The sequence below is a fragment of the Nannospalax galili genome, unplaced genomic scaffold (assembly GCF_000622305.1).
Source record: "Nannospalax galili isolate Female #2095 unplaced genomic scaffold, S.galili_v1.0 scaffold637, whole genome shotgun sequence".
Lineage (NCBI taxonomy): Eukaryota > Metazoa > Chordata > Mammalia > Rodentia > Spalacidae > Nannospalax > Nannospalax galili.
Window position 1 is genome coordinate 989,793 of NW_008340411.1, and position 17,970 is coordinate 1,007,762.

General features: G+C 40.5%; 1 protein-coding gene and 1 pseudogene across 2 annotated transcripts in view; both read right to left on the reverse strand.

Annotated features, from left to right (window-relative positions):
• Positions 1-17,970, reverse strand: part of Ica1l (islet cell autoantigen 1 like) — a 69,431-nt gene that overhangs the window by 20,615 nt on the left and 30,846 nt on the right. The window contains exons 4-9 of one of the 2 annotated variants that reach the window (XM_008835452.3): positions 15,014-15,137; positions 13,296-13,494; positions 9,700-9,825; positions 7,858-7,956; positions 6,120-6,205; positions 1,121-1,161 (exon numbers count right to left, since the gene is read on the reverse strand). In XM_008835452.3, coding sequence (XP_008833674.1) covers positions 1,121-1,161; positions 6,120-6,205; positions 7,858-7,956; positions 9,700-9,825; positions 13,296-13,494; positions 15,014-15,137 — 675 coding nt within the window. The remainder of the gene's footprint in view (positions 1-1,120; positions 1,162-6,119; positions 6,206-7,857; positions 7,957-9,699; positions 9,826-13,295; positions 13,495-15,013; positions 15,138-17,970) is intronic. The other variant, XM_008835453.3, reaches the window with a different exon arrangement.
• On the reverse strand, positions 2,255-2,368 carry LOC115070736 (annotated as a pseudogene).

A 17,970-nucleotide genomic window follows, 5' to 3' on the forward strand; every position in this document is an offset into this window, starting at 1 on the left:
AGGGAGGGAGGGAGGGAGGGAGGGAGGGAGAGAGAATTTCTTACCATTTTCAGAGTTAGAAAACTGAGATCTCAGCCATGCCTAGTAGCAAATGCCTTTAAGGCCTGCTGGGACTACAGTGAGATCCTGTCTCAAAAAAGCCAAAAACGGCTGGAAAGATGGCTCAGCAGTTAAGAGCACACTGGCCGCTCTTTCAGAGGACCCAGGTTTGGTTCCTAGCACCCACATGGTGGCTAACAATTGCCTGTAACTCCAGTTCCAGGGGATCTGACACTCTCTTCTGGCCTCCATGGGCATTGTACAACACGAATGCACTTATATACATGCAGGCAAAACACTCATACACAGAAAATAAAAATAAATAAATCAAAAAAGAAAACAGTCCTCTAAATTTTCTTATTTGAAAACCTTTTTTCTTTTTGAGACAGGGTCTCCTTGTAGCACCAGCTGGACTGGAACTCGATATGTAAACCAGGCTGGTCTTGATCTCACAAACTCACAAAGATCCACTTGCCTCTGGGATTAAAGGTATGCTCTACCATACTCAGTCTGAAAATGTATTTCTTTGTGATTTTGGTCACCAAAACAGAAGTACATAAAAGATAAGTTGATAGGCATTATCATGCTACTAAAAATGTTCAAGGACATGAAAGGAAGGAAGGAAGGAAGAAGGAGGGAGGGAGGGAGAGAGGAAGGGAGGGAGGGAGGGAGAGGGGGAGGGAAGGAGGGAAGTTAGGAACCCACATAACATGTCAAGTGTGGCAGTGTGTGCCTGTTATCCCAACACTGGAGAGGTAGACAGACCAGGCACTCTAGCTGAATTGTGGAGTCCATGGCCCCAGTGAGAACCCTGCCTCAAAATCAGGTAGATGGATCTGAGGTTGACTGCAGGCTTACACACTCACACATATACACATGCACGTATATCCACACGAATACACACATAAACTACCAGAGCCTCCAACTAGGTACCATTAGGAAGATAACTGAGAAGCATACAGAATGGACTTATAAAGTGATGCTATTTTAAATACCGTTAACACAACTTTTTAAAGAGTTTGATAAAATGTTGTGACATTTAAAATATGGCCAATTCAATGGAATGAATCTCCCATCTTACCTGGTTCTCTTTCAAATCTCTCTTCTTCTGACAAAGCTACCCTAAGGCAAAAACCAGAAAATGCACAGATTTTAGTTAAAATACATTTGTGGTTCATAGTCCCCAGTTTCATATAATTCAGTTTTTCTCAGGAGATACATAATACTTGGGTAGAACTCCTCAAATCTATGACAGAGTACTTCTTTCTTCTCCAGATCTGTACACACTGTGGAAACCCTTAATCTTATTTTTATCCTTGATTATTCTGATAAACATTAACTCAGGACAACAACATTATAAGCACTGTGCCAAATACAAGGTTGATTATTCTTCATTTGAAAATGCGAAATCCAAAATGCTCTACAACTTTGTAACACCAAGATGATATTACAAGTTTTCATATCATGGGGGCTAAAGAGATGGTTAAGAGCACTGACTGCTCTTGCAGAGGGCCTGGGTTCGATTCCCAGCACCCACATGGTGGCTATAAACCATCCTTAACTCCAATTCCAGGGGAATCCAACGCCCTCTTCTGACCTCCTCGGCACTGCACGACACAGGTGCACTCACATACATGCAGGCAATACACTCATACACATAAAATTAAAAACAAAAACAAAAAAACCCAAGTTTCTATATCATGGAACTTTAGTCTTATACACACAACTATTTAAAATATGGAATAAAAATAAATAAAATATGGTATAAATGTACCTTAGGCTGGATGCATAAGATATATAGGAAATAAATGAACTTTATGTTTAGACTTGGGTCCCATCCCTAAGATATCTCATTATGTTTATGCAAATATGCTAAAAAAATCTGAAGTCTGAAAACTGAAACACTTGTACAAGCATTTTGGATAAATGATACCCTTTACCATCTTCATTTTCAAGCATTGAGGGGTTTTATTTAAGCACACATAAGAACTAAAAAAGAGGAGGGGATGGCCCGGTGTGGTGGCACATGCCTTTAATCCCAGCACTTGGGAGGCAGAGACAAGTGGATCTATGTGAGTTTGAGGCCAGCCTGGTCTACATAGCAGGTTCCAGGCCACCTGGAGCTACAGGGAGACCCTGTCTCAAAAAGACCAAAAAAAGAGAAGGGGACAAAACACCCCAAACAAAAAGAGGCATTCTTTTTTCCCCCCTCTCTTTTCACATGGAATGCTTCATGAATTTGCATGCCATCCTTGTGTGTGTGGGGGGGGGGAATGCTAATCTTCCCTGTATAGGTTCAGCTTTAGTGTATGTGCTACCAAGCGAGCACAGGCATTCTATTTTGAATAATAAAGTGATATTTATAAAAGAAGACAGAAGATGCATCAGCCTAAAATATCTTCAATCAATACTAACTTTAGATATGTATAGTATCTATCAAGTGGGCTGATTTAGAGAACCCATATAATAATCAAAGAGTGAGGTAAAAACAGAGATTTAGGCATTATTCTTGGGCATGACTTCATAACTCTTATATCAAAGGCTGGTTCTAATATGTCTTTAAAGACAAAGACCAATACAGTATTGATTTAAAAATCGATTACAGGGCCGGGTGTGGTGGCGCACACCTTTAATCCCAGCACTAGGGAGGCAGAGGCAGGCGGATCTTTGTGAGCTCGAGGCCAGCCTGGTCTACATAGTGAGTTCCAGAACAGCTGGGGCTACAGGGAGACCCTGTCTCAAAAGAGACAAAAAAAAAAAAAAAAAAAAGGATAAAAATCGATTACAGGGGCTGGAGAGATGGCTCAGTGGTTAAGAGCACTGACTGCTCTTTCAGAGGACCTGGGTTCAATTCCCAGCACCCACATGATGGCTATGCACTGTCCTTAACTCCAGTTCCAAGGGAATCTGAAACACTCTTCTCACCTCCGCGGCATTGCAGGATGTGGGTGCACTCATGTACATGATTCATACACATAAAATAAAAATAATAAAAAATTGATTAAAAAAGAAATCTATAGCACAAATACTTATAATTTGGAATGAAATTTCTAATGGTAGTATACTCATGATATTTTAAACAACTTGGATGGAAGAGAAGCTGGGGAATCTGTTAGCTAACTAAAAAAATAGCTCTCATGATATTGAAGATACATGAGATTTTCAGCAAAACTTCCATGTGATAATGAAAAAAACTTTTCACTTAGCATGATTTTAAATGTCAACCTTTAACTAAGATAAGTTTAATTTATACTAAATATCTGACAAATGTTAATCCTAAAACACTGATATGTTCAAGTTAGCCAAAAATCTGGTTTGGATTTCTACTAGAGAAAAACAGAGAAAGAACTTCTATTTAGGACTACCTTCTACTTAATATTTGCTACTTCAGGGGCCTTGCTTCAAGTGTCCTGCTATTTTAATCAGTTTGGTTAAAGTGAGAATTGAGCAGTGCTCTGGAAGGGAAACAAAGGGTAGCTGGAATAGGGGGAAACATGATGTGCATGGCAAGGGCCTTTATTTTCAAGGCCCAGTCCCATCTGTGCTGTTTGGACATAGACTTCTAACAGCTGCTGGTTCCTGGCCCTGTCTTTTCTCCTGATGTTCCTTCCAAGCATCACTACAAGTGGTCACTTGTGGCTCTCAATGCAATGATGTCTCCAAAATGACAGAATCTGGAGGAATCACCACAATGTGTCATCTGCTTTGCCTAAAAATAAGAAAATGCAGAGACCCACAACTGGCCAACCTGCAGATAATAAGAGACTACAGACTTTTTATCTCTGAATAGGACATCTATATCAAACTTCTGCCTCCCAAGGCTCAGAGATCATTGCAGAAGAGGGGGCAGAAAGATTGTACAAGCCAGAGGAGGTGGGTGACCACAAGGAAATAGAGTTTTCCAGATATCTAGGTAGTTACTCATATGAACTCACAGCAATGGTGACAGCATGCACAACTCCCATGTAAGCCCAAGTCAGACAAAATCTCAGCATAGACATGGGGAAATGGATAAGAAATCCCAGCCCTAGCTGAGGAACTACTGGCAAACAATGAGAGACCTGAGCGACTCCATCTTGGATAAAACCTCCATGGGACTGACCCAGCCCTGAGCCCTCTTGCAGGAGAAACCACTCACACAAAAAAAGTATACTTGAAATGGATAGAGAACAACTCCCCCACCAACGGTCAATTAACTAGGGACAGGAAAGTACTAGAAGTCCAGATGTCTTTTCAGATTTCCTGAAGCCAGCAGTTTATGGTTCAGCACTGGGCTGCAACCAATCAGATGCTTGCCAGGCTGGAGACCCCCTGTCCCCTACTTGCTGAACTTGCTGAAATAAACCTACAAAAACCTCTGTCTCCCAAAGCAAGGGGTCTCACTTCTGAGATCCGCTGGGTAGGTGACAGAGTGGGCCCAAGCTTAAGCTTGTAACGATAAAAGAACCCTTGTGTGTTTGCATCGGTCGGCTCCTTGGTGGTCTTTGGGGTCTCATGAACTGGGCACAACATCTTGGGGGCTTGTCCGGGATCCCCAAGACCACCAGGACCCCCAAACCGGAGGGTTCCTGGCCAGCTGGTAAGTGTCTGTTTGTTTCTAGTTGTGCCTGTCTGTGTCTGTCCTAGCTTTCATTCTGAGCCTCGAGGAAAACTTGTGAACAGTGTGGTCAGGAGTGGTTGGAGCAGATGCGCTGGATGATGGTGACCACAGAGGTCTGGGAGACGTTCCAGACTCTGACAGAGGGGATGGAGGGCCCCAGACTCTGTTGATTTCTGTGAAAGGACAAGGTGGGTCGCTCCCATGGTGCAGCAGTTCGCCGCTGTCCTACTTTCAGTTTTTCTTCCGCACGAGCAAGGGAATTTGCTACTTGGCCTTCTGTGTGTCTTTTTGGCTCTCTGTTTTGTCTCTGGTTGTCTATTTCTCTGTGACTGAGACGGGCTCAATGGGACAGACCCCCCCTACACCCCTGGACCTGGTTTTTGCACATTTTGGAGAGGTTAAGACGTGAGCCCATAACCTCTCTGTTGTTGTCAGGAAGAATAAACTAATTACTTTCTGCAGGTCTGAATGGCCCACTTTCAATGTGGGATGACCCTCAGAAGGGACCTTTGATCCCGCTGTCATTAACATGGTTAAGAAAATTATTCTTCAACCATGTGTGGGACACTTGGATCAAATATCATACATAATGGTCCGGGGAGATTTAGTTAATAACCCCCCCACTTGGGTCAAGTCTTTTCTTCCTTTACAGAAAACTGAGGTACTGACAGCTTCAGAACAACCCAGAAAGCACCTAAGCCTGAAACCAAACCATCAGTACCGTCACTGTACCCTGTCTTACAGGGCAGCACAGAAGAAGATCTAATTTTTCCTCTCCCTCCTTATCCACCTCCTCCATAGGAGGTACCCCCTCCAGAACCAGCACCCCTGGTACCAGATTCTTCATAGGCACAGGGGGGACCAGCTTAGGGGACTAGGAGTAGAAGGGCAGCAACACTGGAGGGTCCAGACTCTACTGTTCTACCCCTCAGAGTCGCCAGCCCCACGGATGAGGCTGGCAACCAGCCCCATCACTATTAGCCATTTGCCACTAGTGACCTTTACAACTGGAGAACCCAGAATTCTCCCTTTTCTAAAAATCCTAAGGAGCTTATTAATTTATTAGAAACTGTCTTAGTCACACACCAACCCGCTTGGGATGATTGTCATCAATTATTACAGGTCCTGTTTACCACAGAAGAAAGGGAACATATCCAAACAGAAGCCAGGAAATCAATTCCTGGCAATACTAGTGTCCCTACTACTGACCCGACACTGATTGATGCTGCTTATCCACTGACCCGGCCTGATTGGGATTATAATACTGCAGAAGGTAAGGGGAGGCTTCTGGTTTACCTCCAGGCTCTGTTGGCACAAAAATTCAATAAAAGTGGAAAATATAACAAATGTGTGTATTGTTTAGAAAATGACATAGTAATCATTCAGCAAACCAGAGAGAAAAAGATAAACTATTTTCACATGTATTATAGGATGGCATCCAGGACTTCCATAGCACTGTAAGTAGCTTTAGCCTGCTTACTTATTGAGGTTTTCTGTAAGACAGCTGCCTCCTATTTGTTCTTCTTTGTGGTCTGTAGTAAGCATGCCTGAAGTATCTTGTAGTCTCTAAGGATAAGAAATTCAATATTAAATCTACTGAAAGACCATTTCTCTCTTTCTATAAACAAAAGAATAAAAATTATAAAGAAGAATATAAATAGGAAGATTTCTGATCTAGAGAGTAAGAGATATGGGAATGTGTGTTACTGTAATTTGGACTGACCCCATACATACCCTATCCTGCTGCCTGTGGGGACCACACAGTGATGAGTGCTAGAGAAAGGTTCACAACTTTGTGGCAGGCCCAGAGAAAACAAGCTGCATTGCTAGCCTGCATTGTAACCCTCTAACACAGCTGAGATATTCCCTTTCAATTCTGAGAAGTTAGGCACAAAATTTGCCTAAGCACATAATATGCTATTCACTGAAGCATGTAATATAGAAAAAAGAAAACAAAAACCTAGCTTAAATCAAGGGCAGCTTTTGGGATTAAAGATGGTATCTCATGTGCAAAGATGTGACTGGAAGCTGTGCCAATGGGAAGAGTATTGTAATTATACCCAAGAGCACTTCCATATGTTCATGCTACAGAAGAGTTCATCTCTTCAGCTGCAGCCACATTCACAATGGCCATACTGCATAATTTGAGCACTGTGGACCACATCTGTGACATCAATGTAAAGGCGAAAAAGAAATTTGCCTTAAGCTTCTGAAATTACTGGGTGGGCAGTTTGGCCATTTTTTTAGAATCCCTGACTACTTTCCATTATTTGTTACTTAAATTTTTTTCCTTTCAACAGGTTTTCATATATCTTGTGCATTAAAGAAATTTATGATTAGGCCGGGCATGGTGGCACATGCCTTTAATCCCAGCACTTGGGAGGCAGATGCAGGCGGACCTTTGTGAGTTCGAGGCCAGCCTGGTCTACATAGTGAGTTCCAGGACAGCTGGGGCTACAAGGAGACCCTGTCTCAAAAAGACAAAAAACAAACAAACAAACAAACAAACAAACAAAAAAAACAAAAAGAAATTTATGATTAACTTTGCTTTCCATAAAGCTTAAAAAAATTTTATCTTTAAATGTGTGTGTGTGTGTATGTGTGTGTGCACTGAATGCAGGTGCTCATGGAGGCCAGAAGAGGGCACTGTGGGATCACCTGGAGCTGGAGTTGCAGAAGGTTGTGAACCACCCAATGTGCATGCTGCAAATAGTACTTGGGTCCTCTGCCCAGAGGGGTAAGTGCTCTTAACTGTGGAGCCATCTCTCTAGCCCGTATCACTTGTGCATTTTAGTTTTCTTTTCACTTTCTCACTTCCCAGTTCCTCTATTATACTAATACTTTTGGTCTGCAAGATTCCTTTGTATTTTAGTGTTACTGACAGCTTTTAGACCTAAAAAGTATTGATCCTTAGCTGAAGGAGTGGGGAAAAATGTTTCCTAATATTTTATGAATTTGAAAATAAGCTTAGGAATAGACAGTTTCAATGTTATCCAAATGAAGTGCAATACATCTAAATAAGAGACTAGGGGAGGGAGGTTGGAGCATGCCTTTAATCCTAGCACTCAGGAGGCAGAGACAGGTGGATCTCTGTGAGATTGAAGCCAGCCTGGTCTACATAGCTAGTTCTAGGCCAGCTGGGGTTACAGGGAGACCCTGTCTCAAACACACACACACACACACACACACACAAAGAAGAAAATATGAGGAAAACATACCTTGAGAGCTACAAAATCATATGGATGAAAGCCAGTACAGGCCTCATGGATTTGGGACATCATTTGAGCTGTTTTCTCCCAGAATCCAAGCAACGTTCTCTGAAGAAAAAGAAAAGGCAACACTACAGTTCTGCCCCCCTCTAAGAGCTGTTCAGTGCTGAATATCCTTACTAGTATACTGTTGAGTAAGAAGCAAGAACTAATCCAACTATCCAAGTACGGGGAACCAGTAGTCACCCAGAGAGTGACTGCAGCTAGGAAAGAAAACCAGGGGGTTTTTGATTCCAAAAGAGAAACATCAAAGGCATAAAAACACACTCTCTGTAGAAGAAGGGGCATGTGTGTAATTTCTATGTCAGTAAGCATATATAAGCATTTTTGTGTGTGTGTGTGTGTGTGTGTGTGTGTGTGTGTGATGGTATGCTTATGGAGATCAGAGGACAACTTATGAGGGTTGGTTCTCTCTTTACATCATGTGGGTTCCAGGAATCAAATTCAGATGGTCAGGCTTGGTGGCAAGTGCCTTTATCTACTGAGCCATCTTGTCAGCCCTTAAGCATCTTTTTACAGGAAAAAATATTTATAATTAAATTTGACTTTTCACTAAGGGCTCAAGAAAAGCTTGACCCAAAAAATGTGTTCTTAAGGTAATTCAACTAATTGGCAATCTTCCTTGTTGCTTTAAGGTTCCTGTTCCAAGATGGGGGTGAGTGGAGAGTGTAGAAGAGGACTGAACTAAGAGTTGTTAGAATATACAGTTAGTCAAATGCTTTTATTTCAAGGACATTCTCAAATTCTATAGTATTAAAATGAACCAGGTAAATTCCTTAAAACCAGCATTAAATAACCATTTACTTTCACTTTTTATTCTTTATGCAAATAAAGTTTTTCTAGTTACATGTTAAAGTCAGCAACTGCTACTTGTAAATTTCTAACTTATTTATTGTAGAGCACTTATGTGTGATTTGAGGGTAATATAAACACAAGTGAGACTTCTGAGGTTAAAGTTGTGTAGGATGGCAACTTGGAAAAAGGCAAAGAACACATGGCCCGATTTGTTCTGAAGTCCAGTGTTGCCATTTACTTGAACTGTCATTGGCTCCACATTCTTCATCTATAACATGACAGAAAAGTTTTCAAACTTTCTGGACCATGGTATTTTTTTCTTGTTTTGTTTAGTTTGGGGACAGAGTCTGGCCTTGAGCTCTCAGTGCCTCTGCCTCTGGAGTGCTGGGATTAGCAGCATGAACCACTATACCTGTGGGCTGGGCCCACAGTATCAATGCTTCAGATGAAAATGTATGTTGAAGTTCAAAACCAGAAATTCAGCAGCTCTGGTTAGTGGGTCCTGAATTTTACCTCTTCACCTTCCCCTTTTCAACCTCAGAAGATCCCTAAGTCCCTTTCCCTGTTAGGACCCCAGGGAGAATAATGCAAAACCAGAAGAGAAGATCATTTCTAAGTCTTTTTTTCAGTTTAGAGCTTTATGATTCTGTCATAACTTCAAGGGATCAGTTACATCAAAGTCAAAGGTATCTGATCAATTATATAAGTTTTGCCGGGCGTGGTGGTGCATGCCTTTAATCCCAGCACTTGGGAGGCAGAGGCAGGTGGATCTCTGTGAGTTTGAGGCCAGCCTGGCCTACATAGTGAGTTCAAGGCAGCCTGGTCTACATAGGGAGTTCTAGGCCAGTGAGTTCTAGCTGGGGCTACTAAGAGACCCTGTCACAAAAAGACCAAAAAAAATTATATAAGTTTTCTTGCACCCTTTAGACAACTTTTAAAAAGGAATCTCACCACTCATCTTTACTGCAAGGACATGCTGACCATGGAGGTGGGTACCTGGTAGATAGTGAGTGAATGAGACAACATATTGCAGCGACTAGCTCCAAGTAAATCCACTTTCTGACAGACATCCATTTTTAATTTGTCAAAAGAACCTTTGCTATTTCTCACTTGGATCTGTACCTGTAATCACAAAATGTTCATTATTATCAATACCACAGATAGGAACATAACATACAGGTTGAAATAGATGTTTCCAGACAGATGAAATTGTAATAAATAGTTCCTTTTCTCTGTATCATTATCACCCCATGGTTAATTATGGAGATTTGGGCTGTTTTTGCTAACTTTCCAATAGCTAACTTTTTTTTTTTTTTGGTCTTTTTGAGACAGGGTCTCCCTGTAGCCCTAGCTGTCCTGGAACTCACTATGTAGACCAGGCTGGCCTTGAACTCACAGAGATCCACCTGCCTCTGCCTCCCAAATGCTGGGATTAAAGGCATGCGTCACCACGCCCGGCATCCAATAGCTAACATTTAAACAAATATTTATTTATGGAGGGAGTGTGTGTGTGTGTGTATGCATATGTGAGGAACTTGTGGGAACTGGTTCTCTCCTTCCACTATGAGTTCCAGGGATGGATTGCAGGTCATCAAGGCTTAGCAGCAGGCACCTTTACCTACTGAGCTATCTGGCCAATACTCTAATAGTTATTAGAGTGTTAATCTATTTTTGCTTGTTTGTTTATTTGAGACTGGATCTTACTATGTAACCCTGGCTGGCTCAGGGGACAGAGAGATGGTTCAGTGGTTAAGAGCCCTGGGTGCTCTTGCAAAGGTTCCAGGTTTGATTTCCAGCACCTAAGTGGCAGCAACAGCCAGTTCCAGGGAAGTCCAATTCCCTCTTTTGAGATCTGTGGGTGCTGTACAACACAGGTGCACTTACACACATGCAGGCAATACATTCATATACATAAAAATGATTTTTTAAAAAAGACATCCTGTTTTTTAAAAAAGGCATGTGTCACCATGCCCACCCTAATAGATATGTTTAAGCTGAGAAAATACGAGATGAAAAATGGCAATTAGATAGTTTAGAAGAAAAAAGAGGGGCTGGAGAGATGGCTCAGTGATTATGAGCACTGGCTGTTCTTGCAGAGGACCTGAGTTCGGTTCCCAGAACCCACATGATGGCTAACAACTGCCCCAGGGAATCCAATGCCCTCTTCTGATATCCCTGGACATTGCATGACATGGGTGCTCATACATACATGCAGGCAATACACTCATATACATAAAATAAAAATTTTAATTTAAAAAAGAAGAAAAAAAGAATGCCAGATAAAAAACGAACATCCAAGATGTTCAGGAATATATGTAGGATTTAGTTAAGAGCAGAAGAGTAAATGGAAGGGTCAATGAGATTGGTCAGTCAGTAAAGGCATTTGCCACCAAAGCCTTCCATGTGATGGAAGAGATAACCAGCTTTTGCAAGCTGTCCTCTGACTTCCCACTTGAGCTCCATAACATGCATAGACACAAATCAATCAATCAATCAATCAACCAATCAATCATTAAGTAAATAAATTTTTTAATGTAATAAAGATTTTTTTAATATAGAAAGGAGACCTAGTCAAAATGTTGAGATATATTAATATTTCTGAATCATGGAGATATTTATAAGTTTAAATTTACTTTAAATTTATTTTTTAATATTTTATTTATTATTTTTATTTTATGTGTATGCATGTATTGCCTGCATGGAGGTAAGTGCACTGGTGTTGTGCCAGATCCCCTTGAACTGGAGTTACAGACAGTTGTTAGCTGCCATGTGGGTGCCACCCGGGTCTTCTGCAAGAACAGCTAGTGTTCTTAACCACTGAGCCATCTCTCCAGCCCCTAAATTTACTTCTTAAATATAGACTGATACATCACTGGACAACATGAACACCAACTTTTAAAAATGTTTACTCATTCATTGACTCAATTAACATTTACAAGTTATCTATTATACACAATGCACTATTCTAGGCACTGAAACACTGTGGTAAACAAAACAAATGTTCTTCCCCACCTGAATCATCAGGTAAAGAGGTGAACAAGAAAAAACATAAACAAATATGTGATAATCTCAGGTGTAAACATACCAAATATGTGAAAAGTGACTACTTTTCTTTTTTAATTTATTTTTTATTATTTTAAGTGTATGAGTGTATTGCCTGCATGTAGGTAGGTGCACCTGTGTTGTGTAGTGCCTGCAGAAGTCAGAAGAGGGCATCGAATCCTCTGGAACCGGAGTTATAGATGGTTGTTAGCTACTATGTGGGTGCTGGGAATTGAACCTGAATCCCCTGCAAAAGCAGCCAGTGCTCTTAACTACTGAGCCATCTCTCCAGCCCCTGGGTGACTACTTTAAATAAAATGAAGAGGGAGGCCCTTGGAGAGCTTATGTGCAATGTTTAAACTGGACAGGAAGATGGTGAGCAGACCACACCGAGACCCTTGGGGAGAGTATTCCAGGCAAGGACACAAGTTCTGGGAGCAGGAAGACAAAGCACTTGTCATGTTTGCTGAAGAGAAAGGGACAGGTAGAGCACATCCTTCCTGGAGCACAGGAAGCAGGAACAAGAGGGGGCTGTATGGGGATCAGGTGTCAGAGCATGCAAGGCTGCTGAAAGTTTTTTGCCTTGTTTTAATTAAAGTAAAATTCATGCAATATACAATTAATCATTTGAAAATGTACAATCTGGTGGCATTTAGCACTTTCACAGTGCTATTCATCACTCTAATAGATTGAATTTTATTGTCAAGGATTTCACTGGGGATGAAGTAAGAGGCGCTCTTGCTTGAGGTTGAGCATGCACCTACTTTACAGGGTTGTTGAGAGTAATCAGTGAGGCAAACAACTTAAATAGCTGGCACAGGGCAAGTTCCATTAAACACTGTGGCTTTATTATAGGTTATACTTATGAAATGAATGAGTAGGTGAATTTTAATACCCAAATATAATAAATTTAGGGATATATATTTATACATAACATATGTATATGTATTTTTTGCAGTGCTGGGGATAGAACCCAGGACCTTGGTGTGCTATGCAAGAGCTCTATCAGTGAGCTGCATATTCATCCCTAGGAGATATAATTTATAATAAGTTTAATTACAAAGAAAACATGCTTATGAGGTTTGAGGTATTGTAGCAGAATGAAAAATTTGATATCCTATACTTTCTTCTTAGACATAATAATCATTTTAGATAATTTATCTTAAGCAATTATGTATTTTCCCTTTAGTAATAAATAATTCTCTTTTGTATATAAAATCCAAAACTCTAGGTAACCAATATTTAAAATATGATTAGATTTATTATTAAGAAGATTAAAATAGAGACTAGGTGATAGGGCAAGATGCTATTCAAAGAGTAATCAAAGAGTATGCTAGCCAAAATCTCTAAGCAACCAAGAATTTATAGTAAAATATATTTCTCAAAAAAGAGTCAGAGCAGGGTGCAGTGGCATGCAAGCATCCCCACCCAGCCTGAGCCATACAATGAGAGTCTATCTTTTTAAAAAAGCCCAATATTTTATGATGTCCATTATTCTGCATTAGTTCCATATTTAGTAGAAAGAGAGGGAAAATGATACACTGTCTTACTTTTCTAAACTTTTCCATTTGTTTTAAGGTATCTGGGTCAAGTTCTTGGGATACATCTTTCATCCACAGCAGAGCTCCTCTGTATTCTGTGCGCGCCTGCTCCATTCGATTAATTGTCATCAAGGTATCAGAAATGGCCCTTTGACTGAATGTGGCTACTTCTTGCTTAAGACGAGACAGAGGAGTGCACAAGGCCAATCTAATAGCAGAGAGGTAAAAATCAGAGGATTGTACATTCATAAACAAGGGCTCAGACCAACTGCAATATGTATTTACTATAAAGATGAGTCTACAAGTAGGAAATACTTGACTTATGTAAGATTTAGAAAGCAGACTTTGAGTTACTGGTAAAGATGTTTCTTCAGTTCTTCCCCTTTTAACTTTAGGAAACATAAATTTGCAGCACTTTGTATGTTAATCCACATATAAATAACCTGCCAGGCACATCTACCACTTAGAAAGAGTTCTAAGGGTAACAAAGAACCTGCATTCATAAATCATAACCTAGTTCACAGAAGGCATTTCATTTGGCAAGTTTATGGAAAACCTGGGTTTAAAAGAGTAGATGAAAATGCTAGAAGTAAGCACTGGGTGTGGTGATGCACACCTTTAATGCCAGCACCCAGGAGGCAGAGGCAAGAGGACCTCTGTGAGTTCAAGTTCAGCCTAGTCTATTCATTGAGTCAGCCAGGACTACATAGTAAGAGCCTGATTCAAAAAAAAAAAAAAAAAAAGGCTAGAACTAATGAGTAGTCCTTAACAGCTCAAGACAAGAACAGGAAAACAAGCATTTAAGAAGCACAAATCAAATCCAGCTGCTTGACGCTGCTGTTGAGAATGGCTTTGGAGGGCCCTGCACTTTCTGGCTCGCTCCTCAAGAAGGATTTCTGCACTAATACAGGGCTGAGGAGTAAAGCCACCCAGCCCAGACATCACATTACAGGCCTGAGAAGGTCTGTTTTCTCTTTTCCTCTGGAATACAAGGATTTGAGCTATATTTAGTAATTGTATACAGGATAGTCTTTGCAATGCATGCTTTTATGCTACAAACTGAAATAAGTGGAAAGTATATAATTAAGAAGAAAAATTCCACCTAAAAAGAATAGTTTTTGGACCGGGCGTGGTGGTGCACACCTTTAATCCCAGCACTTGGGAGGCAGAGGCAGGTGGATCTCTGAGTTCAAGGCCAGCCTGGTCTACATAGTGAGTTCCAGGACAGCTGGGGCTACAGGGAGACCCTGTCCCCTGTCTCAAAAAGACCAAAAAAAACAAAAAAAAAAAAAAAAAGAATAGTTTTAATGTAGCTACAGATAGTATAATTTCAAAAAAGTGAAGAACTGGAGGTGGGTATAGCATAAGGCCCTGGTTTTGAGTGTCAGCACCATCAAAAAAGGGGCAAAGTAGAAAAAAGTAGAGATACACATATTTTAAATGTTATCCATTCTGTGATTCCATTATATTAGACCATTTAAGACATAGAAATATAGTCCTAAAAGCTAGTTTTAGGAATTAGGCAGCCAAGATTATCTATTTTGAAGCAATTTTTCAATAAAAATGAATAAAGTTAGGCATCAAACAATTATATACCCCAATACATTTCTCTTTAATGCCTTAGAATGATCAGTGACCTTTCTTTTTCTAAATATGCAAACATAGCACATAGGTCAGAACTGTCATACTGACTACAGATTTAAGGATGATGAAAAATTGTGGTGAACCTTTGCTTGGCTGAAGAACAGAGTGCCTTGCCAGTGGCATCCATCATTTTGCCAGCTTGAGTTGCATCCCGTTCTGCTTGAAACTTTAAAAAGAGCCCTAGCTCATTTTCTTCCTCTGATATAACTAGAGAAAAAATTACAGTATAGTTAATTGTTTCATTTCATCATTTGTTTAAAACACACAACAGGTGGGTGAGATGGCTCAGTGGGTAAAGATGCTTGCCACCAAGCCTGACAACCTGAGGTCAATCCCCAGGACACACGTTAGAAGGAGAGAACTGACAAGTTGTCCTCTCACATCCAGACATGTGCTATGGCATGTATATGTATACACAGACACAGACACACACACACATACACACACACACAAATTAATAAATGTAATTTAAAACACACACAACTAAATTTTCATAATTACTAAGAATTACTTGGGGGAGGGGAGAAGAGAGATTTATTTTTAAAATGTAAATAAATCCCTGTGTTCCATGTCCATGTCTGTAGATGCTGATTTTACCAGTCTCGGCTTATGCTTTTTTATAAGCACTCCAGATAGTTTTGATGTTCTGAGTCAGTGGACCTTCCTTTGTGAAAACTGATTTTTAGTGACAGTAAATAAAATAAACTCATAAACGCCCAAACCCCATAAAAATTAATAAATGAAAGAAGAAAAAAAAAGAAAAAGAAAAAGTGATGCAGAGATATGGGAGGTGTTGGAAGGGAGGGAGTAGGCATGGATTTGATCAAAACACCTTATATGCATATATGAAATTCTCAAAGTTTTTGTAGAAGTTTAAAAAAAAGAAAGATGGGCAGCAATAGTCTCACAGCTAATAAAAATACCTATGGTGCTCCTAAAAAATGATTTACTTTCTAATGTGCAGATATGATTTTAGGAGTATTGATTTTTACATAGTATTTGTTTCTTATTATACTTGTTTGCTTATTCTTGACTCTCATCAGGCTTTGGTTTCCTATGCTTCCTATCCCAGGCCCACAAATATGTACAATCCTGTTGCAGACACCCTGAAAGTTGTCATCTAGTGCACTGACACTCAGCATGGGCCATGAGCCAGAAATGGTTCAGAATGCCTGCTACCAGCTAAGAAGAGACTGAGAGAAACCGAGAAGTTTTAACTAACTTGATTACTGTGTATCTGTTAAATCTAATAATTTTTAAAAAGGGGGCTAAGAGCAGAGTTCAGTGATCAAGCACCAGCTCAGCATGCATGAGGCTTGAGTTCAGTCCCCACCACACAGGCACAAAAGTTAGCTTGTATTTTGTACATCTTTTTGCTTTGTTTTGTTTTCTGAGACAGGGTCTTAGTAGGTATAAGATGGCTTTGCCTCCCTATGTAGCCCAGGTTGGACTCAAGGTTGTGCTCTTCCTGCCTTAGCCTCTCAAGTGCTGGGATTACAACATGCATCACCTGGCATGTTGATTTTATGTAATTTCTCTAGAAATTCGTTTTAATTATAGTTTATAAAAATATCAGACTTGGTGGCGCACGCCTTTAATCCCAGTACTTGGGAGGCAGAGGCAGGTGGATCGTTATGAGTTCGAGGCCAGCCTGGTCTACATAGTGAGTTCCAGGACAGCTGGGGCTACAAGGAGACCCTGTCTCAAAAAAGACAAAAAAAAAAAAAAAAATCAGACTAGAAGTAAAACACAAAGCAAAATATTGATTCTTCAGCACAGAGTTTTTTTTAGGAATTTTAGCATTTGGTACCTGGTACCTTCTAAACTACCTTAAAGCGGATGAAGTGCTCCACATGAATTAAAAGGAACGTGAAATGACAACAAATGTCATGCCTACCTGCACTCTAGCCAGTGAGAGAAAAACTGAGGTTAAAAACTGAAAGGTTGGCCGGACGTGGTGGCGCACGCCTTTAGTCCCAGCACTTGGGAGGCAAAGGCAGGCGGATCTTTGTGAGTTCAAGGCCAGCGTGGTCTACATAGTGAGTTCAGGTCAGCTGGGACTACGGGGAGACCCTGTCTCAAAAAGACCAAAACAAAACAAAACAAAACAAAACAAAACTGAAAGGTGCCACGTGTGGTGGCACACGCCTTTAATCACAGAGGCAGGCTGATCTCTGAGATGAAGGTGAGCCTGATCTGTATAGCGAGATCCATGCTAGCTGGGTACAGGAAGACCCTGTTTCACAAAAACAACAACAAAACCTGAAAGGCGAGAAAACTGAAAGGGAAGTCGGTGCTTCCCTGAGGCAGCAGCAGGACCCAGCGCTCTTTTGCAGGTTCCACTTCTCCCAGCTCCTCCCTATATGTCCACAAGGTGGCACCAAAGAGCAAGATGATGTAATAGGGTGTGCCAGTCTTGAGTCTGTTTTTCACAATAATACCATGCGCTGTATAAGAAACAGCTCACCTGATCTAGAGTGGATGGGATCTGGGGAGTTATGTTAATTTAATATTTTGGTTACTCTAATATTTATATTTTCTTTGAGTCATAACTTTATGAAACACACCTCAATGAAATTACTAATACCTCATTTCTGTGTGATGAATCAAAAAGCTCTCTGAGAACATGGAACACCTTATTATTAAGTATGAAGTAAACATAAATTATCACTGAGTCTTACCTTTATCAATGCTGAGAAGGCAGGAGGTGAGGCTCAACCTGTGCTACTATTGTGTTAGGGCCTGCCTATCTACTGACACCCCACTCTGATAGGCTCATCCCTCAGGCAAGTGACTCCATAAAGATGTAATACAGGAGGTTGGGAGGTAATGTTCAGGGATACAACAAATGCTGAGCATGCACAATGCCCAAGGTTCAGTCTCTATTACCAAAAAAAAAAAAAAATTATAGCAATGTACCCATCTACTGTATTTGTCTGATTCTATTAATAACAAAGATTTACTAATAAGAGTTAAGACATCACATATTTATATATCATCTCAAATAGAAATCACACAATGAAATATCTACATATTATAT